Raw genomic sequence first — 10,625 nt, 5'->3', positions numbered from 1 at the left:
ACCAGAGAATTTTTGGACACACATTAACGGGACCACTTTTGTTCTTTGTCCTACCGAGAGTCTATTTCCAAAGTTTGTCTCCATAGTTTGGAACTGCTCCGTGGAATATTTGAACATACAATTTTCAACTTCTTTGTTTGACATAATACACCATGAATTTACTACAGTTAATTCCCCGTTCCCAATTTCTGACATACACATGACAGTCGTAGACAGAAAATGAACAACTGGATCTTTATCGGTCGGTAATGATTTTGTACACCTGAACAGAAAAAAAATGGAATTTATTGACAAAATAGGAGAAAAATTCTAACAATTTGTAGTGGATCCTAACCAGAATGTCAAAGAAATTAAATTTGATTAGCAAAATAAGCCATAATTTCTCTTGTAAATTTTACCATGCTAGTGCATTTATAATAGACTAGGATATAATTTGTTAAGTTTTTTAATAATTAAATACAAAACTTTTTTACATATAACTAACTACATAACACTGTTGACAGATGACATAAGTATAAAATTGTAAAAGTAATTGCAATAATTATTTGAATGTTGCAACAAACTAATTGAAAACATAATACTGTGGATTATGCAATGCTGTTTTTATCAAAATAATAATGGAATAATACTAAACTCTAACATAGTTTTAAGTACTTTTGGCATTAAAGTAGCTAAAGTATTCTGTAGGTTTAGTGATGCAATTTTTACAGGGTGTTCTATAAGTCTAGAAGCACAGGAATTATTCTTATATATTGTTTTCTGGTTATTCTTTTACACTTAAGGTACGGCATTGGGAAAGAAGAACAAATTCAAATTATCTCGAAGGTAGGGAGAAGGCATTTCGAGAGAAGTCGGCGAAGAGCTGCTTCCAGACCTCCAAGGATATCTGGATATTCTGCTAAAATCTTCGCAGACTTCTTGCCAAAGATGGGTTCCGTCATCAAAATAATTTGAGTATCTCTCCAAAAAATTTCTGACAAAGGTGGAGGGCGCTTATAAGTTTCTCCCTGACGTGTTAGATCTAGCACACTTGATGGTGCACCCTTCCTTCTTTGAATACAAAGATGTCACCTACCTACAAATGAGGGGTGTACCAATACTAGGTACTCTGTGTTAACTAGTGGTCAGAAAGCATGAGATCACCATATTACCTAAATTTCATGAGGATATAGCATTGTATGTCAGATACATTGATGACATTCTCATAGCATGAAACAAAATACCTAACCTTAACTCAGCACTTAGATACTTTAAGGATAATTTTGGCCTGTCATTGAGGGTTGAACAAGAGAGTTGTATAATGGTACATTTTTTGAATATCAACATCAAATTGATACACAGTCATCTTTCCATCTGTGTTTTTGATAAGAAGTCATATTCACCTCTATTTATACTTACTGTAACAAAGTCTCCGCTTTTCGAACTCTAGTAAAAATGGCCTACACCCATTGTTTGGAGCAAAGTGGAAAGGAAAATGAATTGTCTTGGATCAAGGCCTTGGCAATACAACATGGATACCCGTCCTCTTTGGTCAAACATCTCGTAAAACAATATCTAAGTAAGGGGAACAGAACTATTCCACAAGAAGAATGAACGAAAGTTATCACATATAACAAAACACTTTCTAATATATATAGAGAAATCGCCAGGACTACTAAAGTGCACTTGGCATATCGATGCACTCCGGCAATCTTTTCGCTAATCAGAAATGATAAAACAATATATACAACTCACATTCTCCGTCAACTGCTCATTAATATACATTGGAGTGACAGTGAGAGGTCTCACCACGAGGATGAAGGAGCATGAAAATTTTATAAGAAAAATGCTCTCAACTATGGTGTTAGCAACGTATGCAGGTAGTGATGATGTGCAAGCTGAACTGCAGAACATAAAATTGTTATACAGGGTGTCGGATAAAGCATAACTCAAGCACCTGGAGGCAGTTGAGATCTATCGAGCAATTAAATAGGGAGTCGCTATTAATTTCATGGAAACGGACACGCTCTCCACAGCATGGAGCACCATTTTTGAACTAGATTCCGTCAACAAAACACGCATTAATGATAATTTAAATTACATACAATATATGTATTATAATAATTAATGAGAAATTAATTAATTATTTATTCTTTTATCGTTTAAATAATATACATATTTTGAAATTATATCCCGAACATAAATTTTAAATGCAATATATTCAAATTATGTAATCAATTGGAACATTGAAAAAAAGCATTCAATTTTTGTTAGCCATTTTGTTCCATATTGTTTTTACCTGATGGTGTCTTTTATATAGACGAAAACATTAGTAAATTTTTTCTTTTCAAAATAATTTGAGTCTGTTCCTTCGTTCTCTTCGTGGTTTATCTGTGAAAAAACAAAGATTGGCATAACTTCTAAAGTTTCAGACTTAGGGAACACCCTATATAATTATCCAAATTATATGCACAACTGGAAGAGCAAAATTATGGAATAAAACTAGAATGACAGGAAATCTTAATGTTAATTTGATATATTAAAACTGGATAATTTTACCGATATATTGGGTAGACTCTTGATGTTTAAGCTTGATTCTTGAACACGATGGCTAAGACATGACGTACAAGGGCATGTCGGTAGCCACATTTACAGGAAGTTCACTTAAAAATTCTCTCTTTCTACGCTTAATTTGATGGCACTTTAATTATTTACATTTACATCAGAAAATAGACAGAAAGGATGAAAAATGTAAGTGCACAATAGTAAGTTCATTTAAGATAGTGTGTGTTATTTAATAAATTACATCCTTCTATTAGAATTAAATTATATTAATAAATGATTATTATTATTTACAAAATACCTCAAAGTTTTCCTCGAAGAGCGTGCGAAGAATTGCGGCAACTTTCAGTATTTGTCTTCTACAAATATATCCACAGATTAATAGAATACTCTAGAGTTTCCTCGTTTGAATGTAATCAAACTAAAAATTGAAGATAGCTCTTTCAAAATACAGTTTGGAATGTCTGTCAAATGAAAATAAACCAAATTTAATCATCATTTAAGAACTTAACATTAGAATTAAGAATACAGAATTTGTTTACAACTGGACGAAGTGGAGAAATATCGACCCACCACACCTCTTCGTACATTCTTCCCTCATTGTCTACCTGCCAACCCATAACAGGTTCAAAAACAAAAGCTCTTAGAATTAATTACACCAAATATATACATATATAATTCCATATACAAAAATTATCGTATATCTCAGTGACTGTAAAATGCACTCCGACAATACAACACCCGTCAGAGGAAGGCTAAGTCGGCAACCAACAGGTAAGACAGCGCCTTAAATTCTATAGGATAACTGTCGTAATTATTAATAAATACAATTTTACAAGATAAAAACAAATAATTAAATCAAATAATTTATTATTTAATATTTTACATAAAGCTAATTGCTTTTTTGAGTGACTCTTGAGATCGTTGATTTGCACTCGAACCCAAAATTTCCAACCCGAAATATTGCATAAATTTTATACATTAAAACATTCGTTAATAAAAAAAACTAACAATTTATTTGTGCAAATTATCATTGTCGACAGATGACGATAATTTAAATTAAATTCTTCCTAGAATTTTTTTTGCATTAAAGTTTTTTTTTTCTCATATTTAATATATTAATAGAAGCTTGGAATTATTAAAAATCAACAACTCTTATTATGTTACAGTCATTGCGAATGTTCGGATGCTCATTCCACAGTGCCCTTCGGCCCGGCTCGTGATTCCACATTTGTTAAGTACACGGGAAAATGGTAGTAGACTATGATCACAAAAACCAATATGTTAATTAATATGATGCCATCACATGTAGATATATATATATTTATAAAAATTATCGATCTATACACAGATGCAAAGAAGCAACTATAATAAGTTTTATTTGACAACAGATTTATGATGCATTCTAGTTTTTATATATATAAAAAAGAAAACGATTGTAATAAAAATGTATGCAAAAAGTTAAGAAAAACTAAAGTTAAGAAATGGTGCTTTTGTTGTTGTGGTACCTTCTTGTGGCGTTCCTAACCGTAATTTCTCGTAGCACTTAAGCTTTCCGTTGGCGAGGAAGACATTGCAACTCTACACTTTCCTTCTTTATTCCTTTTTTTCTGTTCTGGGAATTGCCATTCTGAACAGCGGCTGTACCAGAGGCCATCCAAGATAAATCACATGTCCTATGAAATACACGGAGGCGTACGCCTTCCACCATCTCTCCACGGAGAGAAGTACGAAAGGTACGACGCAGTATCCGAACATCACCGTGACGTATACCTTGTTGAAAACGAGCAAGAGAATCTTCAAGGCACTATTATTCACAATGGCCTTAGACGTGGAGTTTTCGTTAATCATTTTTATCACGTCGCGTTCCATCTTCATAACAATGAATTCGTTCAGGAAACACACGTAGTATCCAGAATGCAGACCGTGCCACACAGCCAAAAACAACAACGTTAAAAACTGAGACAGTAACTTGTTCCCCAGAAATTTCAGTCTCTTGAACACGTACTGTGCGGCCCACAAGTTGGTGTTGATGTTGAAGGACTTTATGATACCATCGAATGTGGTGGTGGTCTCGTAGCCCCACAGGTCCACGTTGGCGCAGCCGTCCCATCGGTCCCTCCCGTCGTTGTCGACACCGGCATAGGTGAGCCCGGAGAGGATGGCGCTCCCCTCGGATATCAGCCAGCAGGCCACATACTTGTTCAGGCATATCTGTCCCCACACTCCCACGCCCAGGAGCCTCTTCCAAAAGGGCATGCTCTCGTAGTACTCCGAGAGCAGGAACTTCTCAGGAACGTACAGGCTGCCCACCTGGTAGACACTCAGCACAGCCATGCCGAGACCCAGGCGGCGAAGGGCGGCCCGGACACAGCTGGGGTTTCCGTTCAAGATCTTCTCGTCGAACTTCCCCTCCACGAAATCCAGATACCGCCTCATGGAAAACTGCGGCCCGACCAGAAAACCCCCGAAGAAGTAGGTGAAGCCAGATATCTGGAGGACGGAGGGCCGGCACCGCAAAGCAGTCTTCTTCTGGTCCGGCGGCAGTTTATCCGGGTCCTTGCTGCCGTCGAACACATCGAAAGCCAGGCCAATGAGTCTGAGGGTGAGAACGCAGTGGGGCAAACTCCACTTGATGTCGTAATCGCTAGTAGCGGTGCAATAATATCCGATCAACAGATAAGCCATGAGGAAAACAAAGGAGAAAATAACGGAGTGGAGAGTCCCCCCAGCAAACAGCAGGACCAGGTAAATGACTAAAACACAGACCAGAGAATGGGTCACGTCCCATCCGTAGTTGAAGTAACCCAGAGAAACTCCGCAGAATGTGAAGTAAACGTGCTGCATCGACGGACTTAAATTGATGACGTAGCATCGGTGTACAAAAGCCAAAGGGAATCCCAGGAGGATGGAGAAGAGCAAACGAAGCGCGGGTTCGCTCGTCCCCAACCATTCCGCAAAATAGTTCAACATCTTACAACCGAACGATACCTTCTCTCACTTCCCGATACAATATGGCGACGGCCGTCGATTACACTTTCAGACGATAGAGGGCGGAATTTCGATTCTTTTTTTTTCTTTTTAAGTATTTCTTCCTTATTTCAGCTCCATTAGCATTCTCGAAACATTACGGAAATTTTAAAGAAATTTCGTAATCGTTATTAACGCAATGTAAACTCTCTAACGATAAACGGAAGCGCCACACGGCGGCCATTTCCGTTTGACCGATCGATTTGTTTACGAATCATCGACATCTTTATTTGTTCCAAACGATAATAATGAAAATATTAAGAATACATAATTTTCGAGAAACTGTAAATTATCATGGCACGAATATTTAATATAATATAAATTTTCACTGACAATTCTCCACGGCGATTCGCTCTCCATTCGGAATTTTTTTTGACGTCATCGACGTTTACCATTGTGTATTATAATTTTTTCGGCCTCCCAGTGGATACAACTATTTTTTTTTAACGAAAAAAATTTCGGCTTTTCCCGCCCCCTTAGGCACCAAGACGGCCTTTTACGGTATTCGACCAGGCCCACGGCGGTGAGGCTCCCGATAACTGGGACGCTCACGAAAAATTTATATAAATTTTACGTGTAATATAATACAAACAGGTCGAATTATTTCTATTGTTTTACGTCATCGAAGCTTTAAAGCAGCTGCAAACTTTTTGGACAGGTGTTGAAACAGCTACATCTGTACACTGCAAATGTTCTGTACGCCTACGCTTCTTACTTATGGGCCTATTCATAAAAGGCCTCAAACCTGCGATAGGTCACGGAAAAGGCCCTCTAATGGGCCTGTCGATCTCAGTGTCAAAAGTAAAAATAAAAACACCTCGCCCTTCGAGAGTTTAGGTATTTATAACAGCTCATGGAGTGTTTGGCAAGGCCACAATGGGGGAGGATCAGATATATTTTGGGTACGGACTCTAGCGAGCGCGTGAAATTATGAAAATGAACAGTCCGAGTCTAAAAAGCGATTACGTCACTTTGTTGTAATAATGATAAACTAAAACCAAAAGTTCCATTCTCAGTGGTAAAGCCCGGCATAGTGCGAGTAATCGCGATAACCAATTATTGCGTCCCTGAAGACGAACGACGTCACAGAAGTCAATTTAATCCGGAAAAGACGTAAAGATACGGAAGCTTTATCCGAAAGTAATTCCAAATTTGCCGAAACGGACGATTAAGGTTAATTTCCTCTTAGTGGATATTAAAGTGTATTATGGTAAAGGCCCGTTTCTATTTATAAAAAGGGAGGCGAAGGGCCTTTCTTCATATAATTCCCTTCGTGTTCGAAGGCATCCATCTACACGAACGCAGTCCCGTGTGACGTATTCCATCGATCGCCGATGATGCATTACTTTTACACTAAACAAAATGGCGGAGATTAGTGTTTTCCCCGCCTCGATCCACGCGCGATCGCATTAACCAATTGACGAACCAATCTAGTGTATGACGTATTTACAGCAATACCACGCGGTGCTTACTTCTTCCAGTTTGGAGTGAAATGTGGTAAATTTCGTCGGTGTTGCACCACAATACCAACGAAATTTACATTTCTACGAATTACACGCTAAATTTACGTCAGATAGGTCCCCGCAACCACCATTCAAAGGTCCATAATACCATAATAGCGAAGTCCGAAAGCAACGTAAATACACACAGTCGAACCTCAATATAGCGCCAACGAACGGTCTCCCTCGCGACCGTTAAACAGCACCACCTTCCGAATTATAAAACGTAGTGTTTTGCTTAAAAAGAGCACGCTCGCCGCCGAACCGCGCGATTTCCAAACTCGGCGCGCGGGCATCTCCGATTTAGCGCCGGTTCCGGCGGCGCTATATCGAGGTCTGGCGGAATTCGCGCTTGTGGAGTAAGGAAAAACGACTCTAACATATCACAAATTTTTATTAAAATATACAAAATGAAAAAATCTGCTTTACAATAATGAAGAATGATTCGATAATTTATACAGATATATATAATATATATATAATTTATTTTTTATTTTATTTATATATATTTAGGGTCGACTGCATATTTATAATAATTATTATTATTGTTATTATTTATTATTATATTTTCGAAACTAATCGGAAAAATATTTGTGTGGATCTAATATTTGGTTTTTTTTTACACAAAAAATAAATATTTCCTAGTCTAATTATCCTACAATTAATATTGTACATGCGTCGTATCCGGGGAGCCTCCCGTCCGTGGCCGTGTCGTCCCGCTTCCTCTGGCCTCGGCTTTTAAGTAGTCCTTCGTCGGTCCGTCCGTCCGTCCTCGTCGGGTCCCGGCGAGTTCTCTCCGGTTCGGCCCCTTGCGGGCCGTCCCCGATGGCGGAAGTACCAGGTGGCGCTCCTCTCCACTTACCCCTCCACTGTAGGCTGGTCGTAGTGAGACTCTCCCTCCTCGGGCTCTGTGTGTCGCGGGCTGGGAGGATAGCTGGGGTTGGAGCTGGTGTTGGAATGGTGCGGACTAGATTGTTCCCCGTGGTCCTGTGAACCCGGTAGCACGGTTAGACCCCAGTGGAAACTTTTCCTTCGCCCTCTTTCCCGCTTACCTTGTGATAGGAGTGCGCCGTTCCGAAACCTGTCCCGATGTTGGGAGTGGAATGTTCCTGCGAAGAGACAGAGCCGTCGGGCGACACCACCATCGACGACGACGATCGCTGTCCCCTCTGACTTCCTCCCGTCGCGTGTTTAGATGCGGGGGTGCCTAGTATACCACATGTTCCCAATGTTTTTTTTATACTTTTCTCATTACGTGAGGACAATCCACAGTAAAAGCCTATAGAATCTCTCCAAAGCTTTGCAGACCTTCGAAGTGATGAAATAAGGCAATGTGTGGGCAACACGAAAGGGAGTGCCCCTAAAATACCTTCCTTCGACACTCAAATGGAGCCAGTTTCCCAACTGGCTCCATTTGAGTGTCAAAGGAACTATAGAAAACTTTGTCCAGCAGCTTGCCGGTATGGTGCAAACCCACAATTGATCACCGGTGTTTGGTTTCTTTACTGAGGAGGAGTGGACAATAGTTTTTAATGTAAGCTTATTAGTGTACTTGCCAGAAACAATGGAGAAAATTGAATAAAACGGAGAAGAGACGGAGGCATTTACTTTGGATTGCACCAAACAGAAAATATAACAATGGGTAATACTAATGTCATACTTACACTGGATGATGTTCTTATTTCCCATCGATTTTTCTTCGTGAATCATGGTGTTCTGTTTCACCTGAAATCATAATTGTTGGCTTTGAAGTACTTTTATATTACATATTTAGTTCAATAAGTATGGGTACTTAAAAAGATTCTACTTAATAATTAATTAAATTTAAATATCTGGAAACACAGAAAAATCAACAAAAAATACACTTTATACACTTGTAAAGTATGGTGTCTTCTAATTTCACAATAGAAAGACTATTAGAAAGATGTGGCTGTGAGCCCAGTGTTCAATCTGTTTCCATTTGTATATTAACTTTTGTAAAGTTACCCACAGAAATAAACATCGGATTTAGTGTGAAGGCTCATTGTCGAGTGTTTCTTCAGTTTGTATCCTTGCTATATGTTCATAATAGAGAATTTATACTGTCCTCAGAAGTGATAACCCGTAAAGTGAGTGATGGGAAAGTGAGGGTCTACTATAAGGCAAATTTAAATATAATGAAACTAATTAATAATGTATTTTGTACATAGTAATATGTAAGAAATATTTAAATTGTTAATGCAACATAATAAAACATCTGTAATTCTCCAAATTTATGAATTATTTTGGAGAAAATAATTTGAGCATGCTTAACAATAATCCACTAATTAAAATTTACAACTGATTAAATATTAGTTTTTTTTCATTAATGTGTTGAGCGATCAAAAAGTAACTTCACAAAACCAACAATACAGACAAATACTTGCAGGTAAGCATGCACTTGGGCAGGCAGAGTAAATGAAGAAAAACTCTGCTTGCATTGTAAGTTATAGATAGACGTGTGCACCCTAGGCAAGTAGACAGACGAAAAGGCAGAGTTGCAAGAAAGGAAATCTGTCTTGCATTTTCAAGGATACGACATTTACACCCAACTGCTTTGAATCAGTGCAGTGCTCTGCTGTCAAAACCTCCCAATGGCACTTGGCAGAAATCTCTCCTTTGAGAGGATGCATTGTTTGTGCCCATTTCAAAAATGGCAACAGTATATATGTTCTTTTAAATGCAGGAAAATGTAAAAGAGAGCTGTAAGAAAGGATGACAAACCTCGCATCAAAACACCTGTAGCAAATCCATATTCTGGTGCCACATTCAGTCCAATGCCATGGAGGAATGTAATACCCCAACTAAATAATCTGGGACATTCTCTCCCAATGGTGTCTTTTGAGCACGTTAGCAAGTAAACCTTTCTGGACCCATAAATCAAATAACCATTTGTTATAATCAACATGTCATTTGGAAATTCTACATCACAACTTTCTGCACTTGCATGTCATTTGAACCCATTTGTGTTGCCAATTTTGGTTGGTACTACACCAAACCAAAATTGTTACACTTGACGGTGCTTCAGATTTTGTAAATTTACTTTTTGATCACTCTATGTATTTATCTACTTACTGCTTGTATGTCCATTAATTTATGTAGTTGGATTCCTTCTCCTGGTCCCATGTGAGATATGTGGTTGAAATTTGTTGGCCCAGAAATCATTCGAGAGAGTCTCTCACTGCTTAAACAAAAAATTCCAAACAATGAAAACATGATTCGATTGTTCACTTATTTAAATAAAGTTAAATTATTAACGTACACTCTTCCCGATTTCTCTAATTCCCTGACTGAAAATCGTCTTCTGACGCGCGTAAGCATCATTTTCCCTGATCTCCCTCTGACTTGCTGAACGACCACCTCCGGTACGTGAACAGTGTTTTCTGAGTGATTTACATTGTGTAAGTAGACGACATGCGGTAGATCAGTGGCAAAAGTGTGGCATAGTTGTCCAGTTCGGCATAGGGGCTTTGCCTACAATAAATACAATACAATTAGGCAAACAACAGGCAAAATAATTTGATTGTTAAACATATA

At 38.3% G+C, this 10,625-nt stretch overlaps 2 protein-coding genes across 2 annotated transcripts in view; both read right to left on the bottom strand.

Moving 5' to 3' along the window:
- Positions 1-3,394: 3,394 nt before the first annotated feature.
- Positions 3,395-5,978, bottom strand: LOC111623975 (lysophospholipid acyltransferase 5-like). The gene has a single exon (XM_023366727.1). The coding sequence runs from the start codon at positions 5,512-5,514 to the stop codon at positions 4,138-4,140; it is 1,377 nt and encodes a 458-aa protein (XP_023222495.1). The 5' UTR covers positions 5,515-5,978; the 3' UTR covers positions 3,395-4,137.
- A 1,468-nt stretch (positions 5,979-7,446) lies between these two features.
- LOC111623973 (serine/threonine-protein kinase MRCK alpha-like) overlaps positions 7,447-10,625 on the bottom strand; it is a 108,912-nt gene continuing 105,733 nt past the window's right edge. Inside the window, exons 40-44 of the mRNA XM_023366719.1 lie at positions 10,351-10,562; positions 10,164-10,269; positions 8,735-8,795; positions 8,123-8,277; positions 7,447-8,057 (exon numbers count right to left, since the gene is read on the bottom strand). Coding sequence (XP_023222487.1) covers positions 7,929-8,057; positions 8,123-8,277; positions 8,735-8,795; positions 10,164-10,269; positions 10,351-10,562 — 663 coding nt within the window. The 3' untranslated portion in view covers positions 7,447-7,928. The remainder of the gene's footprint in view (positions 8,058-8,122; positions 8,278-8,734; positions 8,796-10,163; positions 10,270-10,350; positions 10,563-10,625) is intronic.

This window comes from Centruroides sculpturatus, unplaced genomic scaffold (genome assembly GCF_000671375.1).
Source record: "Centruroides sculpturatus isolate CEXI.00-Female unplaced genomic scaffold, Cexi_2.0 scaffold382, whole genome shotgun sequence".
NCBI classification, from domain to species: Eukaryota; Metazoa; Arthropoda; class Arachnida; order Scorpiones; family Buthidae; genus Centruroides; species Centruroides sculpturatus.
Note: the sequence above shows the minus strand (reverse complement) of the source record. Positions and strands in the feature narration are given on the sequence as shown.